This window comes from Littorina saxatilis, linkage group LG17 (assembly GCF_037325665.1).
Source record: "Littorina saxatilis isolate snail1 linkage group LG17, US_GU_Lsax_2.0, whole genome shotgun sequence".
NCBI lineage: Eukaryota > Metazoa > Mollusca > Gastropoda > Littorinimorpha > Littorinidae > Littorina > Littorina saxatilis.
Window position 1 is genome coordinate 46,848,423 of NC_090261.1, and position 18,647 is coordinate 46,867,069.

At 44.0% G+C, this 18,647-nt stretch overlaps 1 protein-coding gene across 1 annotated transcript in view; it reads left to right on the top strand.

The window, feature by feature from the left end:
• The window catches only part of LOC138953499 (protein dispatched homolog 1-like), a 75,736-nt gene that overhangs the window by 52,062 nt on the left and 5,027 nt on the right, over positions 1–18,647 (top strand). Inside the window, exons 5-13 of the mRNA XM_070325338.1 lie at positions 979–1,245; positions 5,430–5,734; positions 7,231–7,434; positions 10,364–10,556; positions 11,056–11,280; positions 12,103–12,228; positions 12,619–12,765; positions 14,697–14,826; positions 15,894–16,021. Coding sequence (XP_070181439.1) covers positions 979–1,245; positions 5,430–5,734; positions 7,231–7,434; positions 10,364–10,556; positions 11,056–11,280; positions 12,103–12,228; positions 12,619–12,765; positions 14,697–14,826; positions 15,894–16,021 — 1,725 coding nt within the window. The remainder of the gene's footprint in view (positions 1–978; positions 1,246–5,429; positions 5,735–7,230; positions 7,435–10,363; positions 10,557–11,055; positions 11,281–12,102; positions 12,229–12,618; positions 12,766–14,696; positions 14,827–15,893; positions 16,022–18,647) is intronic.

An 18,647-nucleotide genomic window follows, 5' to 3' on the forward strand; every position in this document is an offset into this window, starting at 1 on the left:
GCTCTTCAAAGTTGGATTGTATACATATTTTGAAGTGACCTTGACCCTGAACTATGGAAGATAACTGTTTCAAACTTAAAAATTATGTGGGGCACACGTTATGCTTTCATCATGAGACACATTTGGTCACATATGATCAAGGTCAAGGTCACTTTGACCCTTATGAAATGTGACCAAAATAAGGTAGTGAACCAGTAAAAGTGACCTTGTCTCATGGTAGAAAGAGCCAATAGGCACCATTGTACTTCCTATGTCTTGAATTAAAAGCTTTGTGTTGCATGACCTTGGATGACCTTGACCTTGGGTCAAGGTCACATATATTTTGGTAGGAAAAATGTGTAAAGCAGTTTTTAGTGTATGATGTCATTGCTAGGTTTAGTTATTTGACCTTGATCCTGAAGGTCAAGGTCATGTAAAGGTCAAGGTCAAGCATGTGAGTCGTATGGGCTTTGCCCTTCTTGTTTTGCATTGGCTGTCAAAATTACCTTTTTGTAGTAGCTGTCACGTTGATTTTTTTGCATTGGGTGTCAAGTTTATCTCTGTATTTGAAAATGTGTATGCTGCCGTGGTACTACAGTTTTATCTCAGTGATGAGTTTATACAGACAGAATCAAAAATGTCAGCTGCAACCCAAACTTTCCTGTTGATTTACCTTCGTTTCGTGCAACTTTGTTTGGGTTAGCGTATGTTCGCGATCTTCCTTTTCTCTTTGCGATTTATTTCATGTGTCTTTTCCTCCTTTGAATTAATACTTACACAGAGAAGAGCGTCAATGATCAAAACATCTATTTGACGTATTCACGTTGAGCTGGTCTCAAAGGTTTAAAGATTTGAAGAAACAACTAATTTTAAAAAAGATCTTGAAAGGTGGATAATATCACGGAATTGGGGTGTGTCTGTGTTTGTACGTCTCAGGTTAGAATACAACTAGTCAGTCTACTCCTTTACCTTTAAAAAAACCACCATCTTCTTGTTCAGGCCCTACAGTTTCACCTAGGAAAGGACGCAGTGGTCAGCCAAGGTGAAGTCAGATCCTCAGTCACAAGAACTCTTTTCTACCTCGGGTACCCGCTGGTGGGGTATGACCTGAGGTCGGAGAACAAGAGTACGCAGCTGGAGAAGATCAGGACGTTCGAGGAGGATCATTTCCTGCCCATTCTGAAGGACGCAATGGACGACGGTGCAGGGGACATGGCTTTCCTCTTCACCAGTGTTCAGCTCACGGCTGCTGCCTTGCTCAAACAGGTGTGCATGTGTGTGTGTGTGTGTGTGTGTGTGTGTGTGTGTGTGTGTGTGTGTGTGTGTGTGTGTGTGTGTGTGTGTGTGTGTGTTTGTCTGTGCATGTGTGTGTTTGTGTGTGAATAGAATAGAATAGAATAAAATAGAATAATGTTTATTGTCATGAACCAGTAAAGTTATTGACACAACAAACAACAAATAATGCATTATACAATGCTAAAACAATCCGTAACAAATTTGCCAAGACGAACTTGAACTTCGTCTTCTAAAAATAAGTTACTTGGATTTTTGTTAGCATATTTCAAATTGATATGTGAAGCATCTTCTTTAAATTCATCCCTTAATTTAACATATTTATTGCATTTATGTGTGTGTGTGTGTGTGTGTGTGTGTGTGTGTGTGTGTGTGTGTACCCCCGTTTCCACAGGTTTGGTTGCCTAAATCACCATAAGGCAACCATCCACACGTGGATGGCAACCTAAACTCTGGATGGCAACCTAATTGTGTGGATGGTCGCTTCATTTAACACCGTTAAATTGACTTTTTGAGTCACTTGAGAAAAAGTGACTCTATGTAATCGGTCAGTGTTAGTCTGTCCGGCCGGCCGGCCGGCCGTCCGTAGACACCACCTTAACGTTGGACTTTTCTCGGAAACTATCAAAGCGATCGGGCTCATATTTTGTTTAGTCGTGACCTCCAATGACCTCTACACTTTAACGATGGTTTCGTTGACCTTTGACCTTTTTCAAGGTCACAGGTCAGCGTCAAAGGAAAAATTAGACATTTTATATCTTTTCTCGGAAACTATCAAAGCGATCGGGCTCATATTTTGTTTAGTCGTGACCTCCAATGACCTCTACACTTTAACGATGGTTTCGTTGACCTTTGACCTTTTTCAAGGTCACAGGTCAGCGTCAAAGGAAAAATTAGACATTTTATATCTTTGACAAAGTTGAGGGCCCCAAAGGGTTTAAAATCGTGATCGTGATAGGCGTTTTTTGACCTTTCTGTGACCGTGATTGCCGAAATTTCCATTTCTGTGATCGTGATGGGACTTTGCCCGTGATCCGTGATGACAAAAAAATCAAGTCTCGTGATCGTGATCGTCATTTGTTTTCGTGATCGTGATGGGCATTATTGCAAAGCATTTTATTTTCAACGTACATTTTTCACAGCTATATCACTCTGTGATCCTCTTTCGTCAAGGAGCCAATCCCGATTGAAGGGAAGCAACAACACATTCAGAAATATGATTTTGACAGCGATTGCTTCCCTTTAAGAGAACCAATCACACAAAAAAAGAGATCCAATCAGAAGGCAAATTGCAAAAGGCTGCCAAACTTCATCCAATGGAAGGGCTTCGTGCAAAAGTTTTGAGTGCATTCAGTCAAATTCGAATTCGAAGATCAAAAATGGCGTGCAGCGGTACTGTCATCGAACTTCTGTTATATTTTGTGGATTCAAGCCAGACCAAAGCAGGCGGCGAGAATGCCTTCCTTGGTGGAAAGGTCAGGCTACGGGTCGGTCTTTCCGAAGACGAACTATCAAGGTATGTTGATCTATGTTGCTCTATGACTGTTCTGAATGTAGGCAAAGATCTTGACATTTGTTCAAGATCTTTGAGTTTGAGTGAGATCATTGACATTGTCGACATTACCACGTCCGGCTGTCACTCGCTCAGTGTGACCTCGACTGGCTTGAGATCGAGTCTGCGTGTAGCCAAAACCGAAACTAGAAATGTGGTTTTAATCCCAGCAACGTGGACACGCTTGGCATAGATTCTAATTGTCGCTTCTTTGCATTAAGCTTGGATTTATTTTAGCGCCTGTAAACTTTAATATCAACAATGGGTTAAAATTCAGAAACAATGGTGGGGAGACGTGCCAGTTTGGGTCACTTGATCCTCATGTCAAAGACGATCAAAGTCATGTTCGTTGGGGATTTTGTCAGGCATGCTACTTTTCCGGTAATTGCCGGAAATCCGATAAAGCCGTTTTCAAAATCCGGTAAAGTCAAATTTATTCCGGTGAAGTTGAACAATTTCCGCAAAAACGATCCGTGTGAATATCGCACAACGCGACCGGGCGCCGTTCTCAATGAAGCCAGCGCACAGTAGTGTTGTTTTCACCAGTTTGGAGGTGTGTTGAATGGTGGTGGAGGGAGGCTAAAATGGGATTTTTAACAAGATCACAACACTATTACAGCCCTGAAAATGATGCCCAAAATGCACCAGATTGCACAGATTTTAACCGTTTTTTGACAAAATTTCCGGGGGGGCATGCCCCCGGACCCCCCTAGTTGGCTCAGGCTTGTGGCTTCGCCACTGGCACTGCGCGCTTCTTTCAGGTAAAAACATTTTTGGCCTGTAGCAATCCTGTTTGTTTTTCAAGGCCATGAAACCAGGCGATGGTGTACCTCAAATTGTATGGCAAAGTTGAAAATAAAGAACCCATCACACATACATGTACTTTAATTTCAATCCACCCAATAGTTTTTGAGAAAATGGGTTTACAAGATTTAGCTCTGGAAATGTGAAATTGTGCAAGTATATATTCATGTGTGTGAGTGAAGGTGTGGGAGTTGAATGTGTATGAGTTGAGAGAGAGAGAGAGAGAGAGAGAGAGAGAGAGAGAGAGAGAGAGAGAGAGACAGAGACAGAGACAGAGACAGAGAGACAGAGAGAGAGAGAGAGAAAACAATGAAAACAACATTCTTGTTACTGATTACAAATCATGATATGTATTTCTATGTGTGTATGAAAGAGAATTCAAAAAATAATAATAAAAAAGTGCAACAGTTCTCACTTTGTGTTGAATAAACAATAGATCCAGAGGAGCGAATTACTGTGTGGTTGTGTTTACTTTGACACGTGCTTTCTGTACATGCAATTTTTACCGTGACCGTGATTTGCCACTGGTGTTCGTGATCGTGAAAACAAAAATCAAGGTAACTGTGATCGTGAAAGCTAAAATTTCCCTTCCCGTGATCGTGATGATACCCCCCCTTTGGGGCCCTCAAAGTTCATCGGATGTGATTGAAACTTTGTAGGATTATTCTTTACATCAAAGTATTTACATCTGTAGCCTTTTACGAACGTTATCAGAAAAACAAGGGAGATAACTAGCCTTTTCTGTTCGGCAACACACAACTTAACGTTGGGCTTTTCTCGGAAACTATAAAAGTGACCGGGCTCAAATTTTATGTGAACGTGACTCATTGTGTTGTGAATAGCAATTTCTTCCTGTCCATCTGATGCCTCATATAATATTCAGAACTGCGAAAGTGACTCGATCGAGCGTTTGCTCTTCTTGTTTGACGGAAAGAATGTCATAACAATGTTGAAAATGACATTCTTTCCGTCCTCTATAGGCGACGAAATAGGTCAAATTTTGTGCATTTTTTAGTGCAAAATTCTTCGATGCCGGAGCGAGTACTGCACCCAGTGCTGTTGTAGTGCAAGTGCACTAGAAAGGCACTGCACCCAGTGCCGCCTCTTAGGTAACCATCCACACTTTAGGTGTGTGTGTGTGTGTGTGTGTGTGTGATTTTGTGTGTGTGTGTGTGTGTGTGAAAACCAGTATGTGTGTGTGTGTGGCGGGGGGGGGGGGGGGCTCCTCGATAGATAGCTGGATTTTGTTTAACCTTTTTGTTCGCTCCAGGCCCTTCTTGATTATTATATGATTGTAGTTCTGCATGAACACTGGCTTTCTCACCCTACTGCCATTGACCATTTACTGATTATTTACCTGTGAATATGTTGCACACACGGCTTCTTTTTGAGTTCAGGGTCACTGTGTTTTTTGTCCTTTGATAACAGTTACTGCTACCCTTCACGATTCATTTTGCCTAAGTCAGAGCTAGTTAGTTACCGTGATAATTTTATTTTCATGCCGTTAAGGAGACGCTCTTAGCCATTTGATCCTTATTGTGCTCTTCGTCACAGAGGGATCAGCAGCTACAGAACAATCAGGTAAAGTTCACTCAAAAGCAGAATTGTGGGCTTTTTGGAAATTCATGTATATATTTTAGGAGTTCGGTTATATTACGGCAAAAAGTTAACCGACAACGTTGCTACTTCTGGCCAGATGCCATTACATCTTAACTCCACTTTTAAGTTGTGGGTTTTTTCCAATGTTGATGTCCACAGCTAAAAAGTCAGTTGACAGATTTTTACCCTCAAACTATTTCAGGTAATTTTCGACATGCTGCTGGCCGCTGGTTCTCTCTGCTTCATATTCCTCTTCATGCTGCTGATGACACGATCTCTCTTCATCACGGGCTTCGGCATCTTCAGCATCCTCAGCAGCTTCTTCATCGCCAATCTCATCTACCGCTTCGTCTGCCAGTACCGCTACTTCGGCATTTTTCACGTGCTGTCCATCTTCATCATTCTTGGCATCGGGGCGGACAACGTGTTCGTCTTCATCGACACGTGGCGAGCCACGGAGCATTCCAACTTCCCCACTCTGGAGCACCGTCTGACGGCGTGTTATCGGTAGATATTAAACGTCGTTTGTATTTTTGACCAAAATATGACATTCTACACGGATCGAGACAGTCGGTGTTCCTCCGAGAACGCACCAGCGGTCGAGGTGAACAATGACTGTCTCGATCTGTGTAAATTGTCATATTTTGGGTTAACTATAAAAGGAAGGAAAATCCCATTTTCAAGCGATATATTCACTAATGTCCAGTGCAGGAAATACCATCAAGCAAATTGTTGACCCCACTCTGGTGTCAATTAATCCTCCTATACGTCAGAACTAACTGTTGTACAACCGGAGGGGTGGGGTGCGGATCCTCTATTAGGCCAAAAAAAAAAATAGGTCTGTTTACGGTAACCCGACCGACCCTAGTTTTTTCGCGCGACCCTAGACTTTTTTTGGGCATTTGGGGAAAAAAAAAATCTTGTTTTTTTGGCAAAATAACGTAAAAATATGGTTTTTTGGAGAAAAAAAAAAAAAAAAAATCCCGACCTACCGACCCTATTTTTTTGGCCTATGTTACCGTAAACAGACCTATTTTTGAGTCACTTGAGAAAAAGTGACTCTATGTAATCGGTCAGTGTTAGTCTGTCCGGCCGGCCGTCCGTAGACACCACCTTAACGTTGGACTTTTCTCGGAAACTATCAAAGCGATCGGGCTCATATTTTGTTTAGTCGTGACCTCCAATGACCTCTACACTTTAACGATGGTTTCGTTGACCTTTGACCTTTTTCAAGGTCACAGGTCAGCGTCAAAGGAAAAATTAGACATTTTATATCTTTGACAAAGTTCATCGGATGTGATTGAAACTTTGTAGGATTATTCTTTACATCAAAGTATTTACATCTGTAGCCTTTTACGAACGTTATCAGAAAAACAAGGGAGATAACTAGCCTTTTCTGTTCGGCAACACACAACTTAACGTTGGGCTTTTCTCGGAAACTATGAAAGTGACCGGGCTCAAATTTTATGTGAACGTGACTCCCAGTGACCTCTACACTTTGACGTCTGCTTTGGTGACCTTTGACCTTTTTCAAGGTCACAGGTATGTCTTGAAGGAAAAAAATTGAAATATCATATCTCTGAAACTATTCATCGGATTTGATTCAAACTTTATAGGATTATTCTGCCTCATATAATATTCAGAACTGCGAAAGTGACTCGATCGAGCGTTTGCTCTTCTTGGTTTTTTTTGGCCTTAGCTCAGTTGCTAGTGCACTTGATGATTCAGCCGGTCTACTTTAAGGTGACTCAAAAGCGATATCCATGTCCCGACCCGGTGCCACCGCCGTGTCACGTAAAATACCTCGGTACTTCTGTCAGAAGTGCAGCGTTGCCTGACCACACGTAAGCGTGCACTCACCCGTCCTGAGTAGTGTGATTCTAATTGCTGCAAGCTAAATTTCCACTTGGAGGAAGCGACCTGAATTCCCCAGCAACGGACCAATAAAGTAGTTAATAAAATAAAAATTAAATTAAATAAATGCACCGTTTTGTTGGTTGCAGGCGAGCAGCAAGCGCCACCCTCTACACGTCACTGACAACAATGGCGGCTTTCCTCAGTAACGCGTTGTCTCCCCTGATCGCAATTCAGTCTTTCGGACTGTTCTCCGGGATCCTCGTGTTCGTCAACTACATGTCTGTCGTCATCTTCTTCCCAACCGTCATCGTCATGAACCACTTCGAACACTGGACGTGGCCTTGTTTCAGGTAACTAGAAAATACTTGTGGGGTAAAGTTCAAGTTTTTGCATGCCACATAAACTCAATCAATCAATCAATCAATCAATCAATATGAAGCTTATATAGCGCGTATTCCGTGGGTACAGTTCTAAGCGCTTGTCGAAGAGTTGTCAACACAGGACTAACAAAGAAACTAACATCTACAGACGGACACGAACCCTATCACACACTAGCAAACCCTGATACACATACAACAAACAACTGTTTAACAACAATGTACACATCAATAGCTAGGTCCAAACAAAATAATATTAAGCACAAAGAAAACACCTCTCACAGAGCACAGCACAAGAATGTCTTTTGGGGCACAACACATCACGTCGAACATGAAAGTCGCAGCCAGCTACGGGAAGAGCTGAGTCTTCAACCTACTCTTGAACGCGTCAAGAGAGGGGCTCTGGCGAAGCTCAAGCGGCAGGGAGTTCCAGACGGAGGGGCCCGCGGAGGGGAATGCACGCTGACCAGCAGATGCGAGTTTCGAGCGAGGGATGTGAAGGCGGAGTGGGTCAGCAGCAGAACGAAGGGGACGGTCGGAGGGCTGGGTGTACAGGTCCAGGGAGGATTGAAGGTACTCGGGAGCAGAGTCGTTGAGACACTTGTAGACCAGAGTGGACAGTTTGTAGGAGATTCGGGTGTTGACAGGGAGCCAGTGCAAGGAGCGAAGTAGGGGGGTGATGTGGTCTCGCTTCGTCTTCCTCAACACCAGCCTGGCAGCAGCGTTCTGAACTCGTTGTAGTCCATGAATGGATGAGGCGGGGAGGCCAGCCAGAAGGGAGTTGCAGTAGTCCAGACGACTGAAGATGAGGGAGACAACCAGCTTGACACAGGCGTCGTGGGTGAGGTAGCGACGGATGGAGGCGATGCGTCGTAGGTGGAAAAAGCAGGTCTTGATGATGAAGGAGATGTGTGTCTGCATGGAGAGAGTGGAGTCGAGAAAGACGCCAAGGCTCTTGACAGCAGGGGAGAATGGAACAGTCGCGTCATCCAGCTGGAGGTCGGTCACAGTGAGGGAAGCAATCTTCTGTCGTGTTCCAACGAGAAGGCCTCCGTCTTCTCACTGTTCAGCTTCAACTTGTTCTCAGTCATCCAGTTCTTGATGTCAGTGAAACAACTGGAGATCAATCAATCAATCAATGAGGCTTATATCGCGCATATTCCGTGGGTACAGTTCTAGGCGCTCTGCAGTGATGCCGTGTGAGATGAAATTTTATACGGCCAGAGATGGATCCAAGGAGATGGTCAACGTCCTCCGGCTTGGCGCTGTTCTGGAGCTGCGTGTCATCGGCAAAGGAGTTGTAGTTTAAGCCGTGGCGTTCGATGACCAGGGAGAGGGGTTGGGTGTACAGGGTGAAAAGGACAGGGCCGAGGACAGACCCTTGTGGGACGCCGAAGCGGACAGGGACAGGCTGAGAAGAGAACGAATCAGTGGTGACAGTCTGAGAGCGGTTCTGGAGGTAGTTCCGGAACCAAGAGAGGGCGGTGTCGTGAATGCCGAACGTGGAACTGAGGCGATCGATGAGTAGCTGGTGGTCGATCGTGTCGAAGGCCGCGGAAAGGTCCAGCAGCACAAGGGCAGAGACGAGACCGCTATCTGTTGCGTTCAGGAGGTCCGTGGTGATTCGCAGGAGCGCCGTCTCGGTGCGGTACGCTGACTGGTACACTGGCATCAGCGAGTTCCGAGACAGGTGGGCGCTCAACTGCTCCAGGATGATACGCTCCAGAACCTTGGAGAGGAAGGGCAGGTTGGACACAGGACGGTAGTTCTTCAACTCGTTGACGTCAAGGCCGGGCTTCTTAATGAGTGGGCGGACAACGGCAGACTTGAAGCAGTCGGGAACGACGCCTGTGGCCTGGGAGATAGACGGCAGGAGCTTGTCCAGACACTTGGTGAAGAGGAAGCCTGGCAGGGGGTCTAGCTCGCAGGTTTGGATGGCCGTCTTGGTGATGAGTCGCTTGACGTGGACTTGAGTGACAGGCTGAAAGCACGTGAGGGGGGAGCCGGAGAAGGAGGGGGAGGGTGGGGACGGGACGAAGGGCTGCTGATCGAGTGTTCTCCGAAGCTTGTCAATCTTGTCCTTGAAGAACTCCGAGAATAACTCCGGGATATCTTGTGGTGGGTGAGCAGTGGGTAAGGGGGCAGCGGGGGAGGAGCCTAGGAGAGAGGACATGATGGAAAACAGCTCCCTGGATGATGAGGCGTTGGCAATGCGGTCGTGGAAGTGCTCGACCTTGGCAGCAGTGATGGCTTGCGTGACTCGAAGCAGCGCATCCCTGAGAATCTGCCGGTGAACCTCCAGGCCAGAGTGTCGCCATGCACGCTCCGCTCGTCGTCTCTCGATCTTGGCGGCTGTGATGTCCCCAGAGAACCAGGGAGCCGGCTGTCGCTCAGAGACTGCGCATAGGGATGGCGGGGCGTGTTTGTCGAGGAGCTGGCGCAGAGTCAAGCTGAAGAAATGGGCGGGATCAGAGGACGGGTCTCGCTGGGCAAGCAGCAGGGCAGCTTCGTCTCGAAAAGCATCTGTCTCAATGTCTCGTAGCTTGCGACGTGTGACCATCTTCCGCTTCTGTGCTGGCTTGGTGATGTTGACTCTCCGTCAACAATACACCATATGAAGTTGTGTCCCTTGAACAGGGAAGGAGTAAATCGAGAGTCAAAACAATCGCTTTTTTCGGCGTGTTTTTTTTTTCAAACGCAGTGAGCGTCCTTTGCACAGATTGAATTATTGAGTAGAACATATGAACACTGCTGACAATGGGCATCGGATTTCTTTATATTGGAACATCCATACTGTGAAGCCTTTTTACGGTAGTGCAAGCTGTTTTAAACAGGAGTTCAACAGTGCAGCAAGTACATTAAAGCTGTCGGTGGTTTCAAGTAGATTACTCTTTCTATGCAGATGTCGTGACAAAAACAGTCAGGAAATCCCAGCGAAAATGGAGAACGAGCATCCGATTGTCAGATTCTTTCGCGGGCCTTTTTACAAACTGCTGACCCACAGAATCATCCGCTTCGCACTACTTGCCGTCTGCGCAGCCCTCATTGTCATGTTCAGCGTTTTTGCTGCCAGGATCAAACCAGACGAACAATCTGTGAGTAAATGTTGAGGAGTTCTCGCCCTCTCCAGTTCATCTATGTCCCCCCCTCCCCCCCCCCCCCTCACTCTCTCCTCCTCCACCCCTCCCTTTATACCTTTACAATTAGTTCTTTTTGTTATGACCGTCTAGGTATTTATGCGTGTGTGTTTTTCAACAACATCTATGCAATCATATTTTTGTTTGTCTGAAAACATCCTCGTACTTCACTCGTAATAAATTTGTTTGTTTAACAGTCTTTTTCACTTAGCGATTTGGTTGTGTGTGTTTTGTTTAAACATCTTTGCACTAACATATGTGTTTGTTTCTTACCGTATTAATGTGTGCTAATACATAATGTGTGTGTTTACAACGGTTTGTGTAGGCTTACTGACGCATTTATTCGTTTATAACCGCCTCAGCACTTATATTGATGCAATCATTCGTGTTATCGCTTGCTAGTCGACTCCTCCGTGTACAAACAGCTTACGATTTCAAACGCCGACGTTTTGTCCAGATACAATATTACCAAGACAACCATCACTACTCCAAGGCCGTAGACCTCCAGAAGTACGGCTTCAAGCCCAGCGCTCAGGACGACGTGATCGAGGTGTACATCGTGTATGGTCTGAAGAACCAGGACTTGCAGGAATGCAGCAACACAGACTTCGCCTGCACGGGACGTACCGTCTGGGACGATGGCTTTGACCTCAACCCCAAGCGCGCGCAGTCTGCGCTCGTGGTAAGAATAGCAGGAAAGATCATGCATTGAGAGATTCGATAGTGTTTAGATTTGAAGTACTTCTTTTCTCAACCCGCGCAAGACGGTGTAGTAGAAAGAGCACATAATAATAAGTATCATTATTATAAGAATATTTATATGGCGCAAATCCTAAAACAGTTCTAAGCGCCTAACAAAAACATACATAAATATATCATTCTGTACACAATTCCAAATCAAATTAAAGAGGAATGTCAACAAATAACAGAACTAGACTGTTTTTGCGTTTTTAATTTATTTCTCCACTTACTAGTTAAACGCATGTTGAATTGATTTAAATGTACATTACAGGACAAAGGAACTGCAGTTTTGTGTCTACGTGTTGGCGGCAGCAATATCACGCTTTATTACATGCTTTTCAATTCCTTCTGTGTGCCAAAACAATGTTCAACCATCTGATGTACGTCTTAGGCATATTGCTTCACGTGAAAACTGTTCGGCTCACCATCTCAGATCGGGCCATGGTTTTACATGGGACAAGATCATCCCTCCACTTGGTCACATATCAAAAATGAACTGTCTGGTTGCTCTCTAGATGCACAGTGGATATTTGTAGTTGAATTCTTTTTGTAAAATCCACTTGTGGCTTTTTCATAAATTAATTCATGAGAAAAAAATTCAACTCACCAAAGCAAGCAGAGCGCAGTGTGTTAATTTTGGTATGTGACCAATTGGAGAGATGGTCTTATCCCATGTAAAAGCCTGGCAAGATTTGGATGGTGACCCGAACTGTTTCGGGAAGGAATGTGCCTTAAACTGCAACTGTATTTCGACCTTCCTCAGGATTTCTGCGCCAGACTACAGAACTTATCTGATGTCGACGTAGAAAGGTTAAAGATTCGACGCAACGCAGTGACAAACAGACTGGAAACTCAATGTTTCGTTGAAAGGATCAACGAATATATGGAGGTACGTACAATTCTCACCTTCAGAGGGGTCGTCGTACCCTGCTCGTGTATTTTTGTCTCTATCACTGACTGAATTAAGTTTTTAATATATATACACTCCTTCTCTGGAAACTTCTCACTTGCACCACGAAAGTTGATTGGTTAGATGGTTAAACGAAATCTATGTTCAAAATAATCATTGATTACTTGAGGGAACTCAATGGACTGTCGCCATACTACAAAACCTCTTTTCTGCTCAGAAGAATTTTCCGTTGGAAATGGACCCACGATAGCATGGGATTTTATTTATAATGCTTGATTTCGAGCGCTTGATTGAAGAAAAATTGATTGAATCTGAGATTTTTTTTTAACTCTAAAGCCGATTTTGATATAAAATGTTTATGTCTAACAGACAGAGAGCAAAAATACTACAAAGTATCCAATGAGCCCAGACCTGAGCTTACCCACTACTGAGGTCAAGGTCGACGCACTGGTCCATGGCAACATCGACACATACAACCTGACAGCGGTGTCTCCGCTCTTCTACAGGTACTTCGAGGTCAGTGCACGTGCATCCAACGTCAAGCAATTACAAGCATACCCCCATATTATCTCCAAACAGATTTGATGTCTGAACATCTACTAATACAAGTGTTGTTGTTTCTATGCATTACGGACATGTCAAACATGACACTAGGATGCTTTGCAATTTTATAATGGTAGCTGATTGAGCAGAGACGAGGGGAGCCTTGGGGTTTCTTTTGTTTTTTGTGTGCTATGTCTCGTAAATTTGGTAAAATCTTACGCTTTAAGAGATAATTTGGGCGGGGATGTAGCTCAGTCGGTAGCGCGCTGGATTTGTATCCAGTTGGCCGCTGTCAGCGTGAGTTCGTCCCCACGTTCGGCGAGAGATTTATTTCTCAGAGTCAACTTTGTGTGCAGACTCTCCTCGGTGTCCGTACACCCCCGTGTGCACACGCAAGCACAAGACCAAGTGCGCACGAAAAAGATCCTGTAATCCACGTCAGAGTTCGGTGGGTTATAGAATCACGAAAATACCCAGCATGCTTCCTCCGAAAACGGCGTATGGCTGCCTAAATGGCGGGGTAAAAAAAACGGTCATACACGTAAAATTCCACTCGTGCAAAAAAAAACCAAAAAAACATGAGTGTACGTGGGATTTTCAGCCCACGAACGCAGAAGAAGAAGAAGAAGAGATAATTTAGCAAATACAATACAGTAATTAAAGGCACAGTAAGCCTCCCGTAAACCATCACAGAGCTCCCCGAGCGTCTACATACAGTACAAGCATACTTCCATTTGAACGCTCACCGAACGGGAACATCCTGGCTGCTTTCTGTCGAGCGTGAGAAATGTTCAAAGAATTTATTTTCGTGGACTTGCTCCTCTACAACAATGGCGCCTCGTTTTGGTGCTGGACGGCTGTTATGAATATTCAATACCGGAAATCACGCCCGGACAGTAAGCCTCCCGTAAACCATCACAGATACTGTCAGGCTTTACACACAGTACAAACACCCTTCCATTTGAACGCTCACCAAACGGGAACATCCTAGGTGCCCTACGTAAAGAGCGAGCAATTTTTAAAAAATTAATTTTGCAGACTGTCTCGAACACTTTTTGGACCCATCCTGAACTCAGGTCAAAAATGAGTTACGTCCCTTCGGGTCTCATTCTATCAATGTAAACTGGCCATAGTCGTGGATCGATGATTATCAGAATGTTTTTGGACCGTGGTGCGTTTTTGCGCTAGATCTAACTTTTAAAATCTAAATAATAAATTGACAGCTTATTACACAAACATTCTTTAATCATAAAAGAATTCTTTTTTCATCAAGACAAGATCAGTACAATTCGAAGTTGTGAAAGTTTGAAAAAAGAAAAGCCCGGAAGCAGGGTCACGCAAGGGTCGTAGCAGACGACGGTTTATGCATATCGCCGTTCCTCTCAACAGTCAAAAGCCATCGCTAGAGTTCTTGTGAACCACAGCCGTTTGTTTCGTGCATAAACACGTGCTATTGTAGATAAGCTCACATCGAGTCGCATTCAAATGACTAACTGACGACTACATTGTGAAAAAGGGAAACTGGATCACACGGGTTCACGATGGCTCAGGGGTAAGATAAACCACGCAAAAATAAATTCTTTGAAAATTGTTCGCTCTTTACGGAGGGCACCTAGGATGTTCTCAGTCGGTGAGTGTTTAAATGAAAGGGTGTTTGTTCTGTGTGTAAAAGCCTGACCGTATCTGTGATGGTTTACGGGAGGCTTACTGTGCCTTTAAACGGCGATAATTGTTTCAACAGGCAGTGATGGGATACAGATCACATACGAAGAATCTTGCCGTCAAAGAGAATGAAAACGAATGCTTTAGATAAAGGACGATAATTATTTCACATACCTGGAATTTTACCGTCAAAGAGAATTGCAAATAATGTTTTAAATTAAGTGCGATGGTTGTTTCAACAGACAGTGATGGGATACTGGTTGCACGACGGGTATAAGCATGAGACCAGGTACAACGACTTCAGGGTGTACTCTGACTTGCTGGGCGAAGGCACAGACAAGTTCGACACCCGTCCCGTTGCCTCCAGGCCTGGTAGGCCGCTAATGAACATAGACTCGAGACTCCAAATCGTCACGCTCATAAGATAATTGCCTATGTCAGTTTTTGATGTTTTGAGAAAAACACAAAAAACTTTCTTTGCTTTCTGAACAATCTGCCTATCTCATTTTAGTTATAAGTTGCAAACTGTCTATCTCGAGCGATGACAGCTGGATAAACGTGAGATAAAGAGCTGACAGCAACATTTTCAATCAGCAAAACTGTATAACAACCAACACAGAGCTTTTGCATACTTTCACATTCTAAAAACAAGTCTTCCTGTATCATAAAGAAAAAGTGCCTCAACTCAAGAAACGACATCGGCAGTTTTGCTTACGTTACCGTGGCATTGGTTTCCGATGGTCTGAGAGTTTGTAATCTGTAACACATGATATGATAGATACCCTTCCAGTAGCTTCCCCTGTAGTTTCACTACAAAAAGGCCTAACACTGAGATAGGTATTGTTCTTATGAGCGTGACAAAATGTTACTGTCCTTATAAAAACAAGGACAATTGCCATGCATACATGCATATGTACACTCCGTCTCGTGTGAACGATGAAGCAGACCATCATCGATCTGTCCAGGCTTTTACGCGGATGTAGAGCACTCTTCCACTTGAACACATACAGGAAATCAACAGCCTGGCTGCGTTTTGTGCAGAGTGGAGTTTTCTGCTGAATTAATTTCCTATGTGGCACACTGGTGTCAGTTAATAATTCTGTTTCGCTTTGATAATATAGTTCATCTCACATCTCCCAAGAAATCGACGAAACATCTTTTTGTTCTCATTCAAAGTCATTGGACCTTTGGATTGCTGTAAGACTAATCGGGTTTAAAAACACCTTTCCACAGTTTATGGAACTACAACAGTATTTATCAAATAGGATAAGATAAGCAAACTTTAATTTTCAATTTTTATATATTGCAAAAAGATGCAAACGTGACTATTAGCACTACATAGAATCACTTTGTGGGTGGGGGGGGGGGGGGGGGGGCAAACATTAATGTGACGATTAAATAATAATTCATAGCATAATTGCATTTATTGTCTTGTGCAGACATTCTGTGGGGTACCAAACTCCTGTACGCTGCAGTAGTGGTGAAAACCACTCTCAAGTTCGGCACCTTTAGCTTCGATGATGGATTGCCCATCGTCAAAGCATGGGATGGCTTCATCCAGGAAGAGGTAGGTTACATCCACAGTCTTTTCAAGTGTAAACGATTCCGATCGCCATCTTAAATCTTGCCAGGCTTGTATGTAAGATTACGCCTTCCCTCGGCTTGGGCACTCACCAACAATGATACAAGATACAAGATACAAGATACAAGAAATGTTATTGTCCTCATCAATACAAGGAAATTTGGCATGTGTGTGGCAAGACATAATACACTGATACATAGACATTTACAAAGCAACAACTGAAGTTCAATATCAGCACACCCTTACGCAAACATACCCACTACTTCAGACACACAGGCTACATGTGCCCCTCGGACGTACGCAACCCACAATCTACCCAGCCATACAACTCCACATGCACTTACTCATTCATGCAACACTCTAGCGCCCGGCCATGCACAACTCACACACTGGAACCCTCGTACGGCTACATATGACACCCGCACAAACATTACAGCCTCAACCATCGTTCTAGATCTACAACTAACAAGCATACATCCACTATCAAACACCGAATAGGGGAGACCGGGGCTAGTCCGCCTACTTTTATGCTTTTGGTAGCATAACTGGCGAGTTTGATGAACTAGAAGACTGATTTTTGAGTCACTTGAGAAAAAGTGACTCTATGTAATCGGTCAGTGTTAGTCTGTCCGGCCGTCCGTAGACACCACCTTAACGTTGGACTTTTCTCGGAAACTATCAAAGCGATCGGGCTCATATTTTGTTTAGTCGTGACCTCCAATGACCTCTACACTTTAACGATGGTTTCGTTGACCTTTGACCTTTTTCAAGGTCACAGGTCAGCGTCAAAGGAAAAATTAGACATTTTATATCTTTGACAAAGTTCATCGGATGTGATTGAAACTTTGTAGGATTATTCTTTACATCAAAGTATTTACATCTGTAGCCTTTTACGAACGTTATCAGAAAAACAAGGGAGATAACTAGCCTTTTCTGTTCGGCAACACACAACTTAACGTTGGGCTTTTCTCGGAAACTATAAAAGTGACCGGGCTCAAATTTTATGTGAACGTGACTCATTGTGTTGTGAATAGCAATTTCTTCCTGTCCATCTGATGCCTCATATAATATTCAGAACTGCGAAAGTGACTCGATCGAGCGTTTGCTCTTCTTGTTTATTTTACATCAAGACAAATGTGTAGCTGATATCAATGTGCAGACAGTTTTTATGTGCGCATGAACATTTGTTGTACATACTGCTTTAAGTAGACCTACCCTAACGTGGGCGAACTTACCCCAAGTCGGGGTAAGTCCGCCTACAGGGTGGGGCAAGTCCGGCGCTCTCATCCCATAGTATGTACAAGACTAGTAGTGGGCAAGCTTTAGTGGGAAAGCTTTTTCAATTCCCTTCAATATTCAGGTTCAAAAATGCCAATGACAAAATACGAAAGAATGTAACACAAAATTACGTTAGGGGAGACCGGGGCTAGTCCGCCTACTTTTATGCTTTTGGTAGCATAACTGGCGAGGAGACCGGGGCTAGTCCGCCTACTTTTATGCTTTTGGTAGCATAACTGGCGAGTTTGATGAACTAGAAGACTGATTTTTTTTATTTTACATCAAGACAAATGTGTAGCTGATATGAATGTGCAGACAGTTTTTATGTTCGCATGCCCCATGAGAAATAGGCGGACTTGCCCCCGCACGGGCAGGCAACTCTAGTGCCAGATAGCGAGCACAACATGGGAAGGAAGAAGCAACATTTTCGTCAGAACTCGACCTTAATTAACGCACTTTCACTCGACACCAAGACTAAGTATTTGTTCTCAGAGGTAATGCATCAAAACCTAAGTCAACTCCAATGCATTCATGTTACAAAAATGAAGAAAAACACTTTTTGTGATCTGTACTCACGATATATGGGCGCGCAACCTCTGAACTTCTGCAGGATATGGCGGGAAGAAGGGACACCACTCTCACATGGTGTGAATGACTAAAAGGTGGCAAACGTAAGAATAAACAGACAAAGACGGATGTGCCCCGGGGGCGGACTAGCCTCGGTCTCCCCTACATCATCACACATTACATCATAACATATTGCATCATAACACACGCACAACCATTACAACATCAAACATCGTACTATAATCTACAACTAACAATCATACACTATCAAACACCAAATACATCATCGTACATTAAATTACATCATACATATATACATTACATCATAACCCCCATACATACGCAATCGACACATAGTACATCATCATACATTACATTACATCATAACCCCCCCCCCCCCCCCCCCCCCCCCCCCGCCAATCACACGTCCTCTACTCTACCATCGCTCACACCTACTACACATCACCCATTGTCCTCCAAGTCACAGTTCACAGCACTCATTGTCCTTCCGCAGTCACAGCCTGGATCCTTTCTGGTCAGAGTGGGGATTTTGTGATGACCTGTTTCCTTATCAGCTTTCTCGGCAATCTGAAAAATTCATTCATCTAAAAATTCTAACTCTGGACACGAAGCATTATAGGTGGTGTATTTCAGTATGTGTCAAAGTGGAGGGATGGTCTTGCCCCAAGTAAAAGCTTGGGCGGATCTTTGATATCAAGCAGAACTGTTTTCACGAGAAGGACTGCGTTTTTACGGACACAAGCAG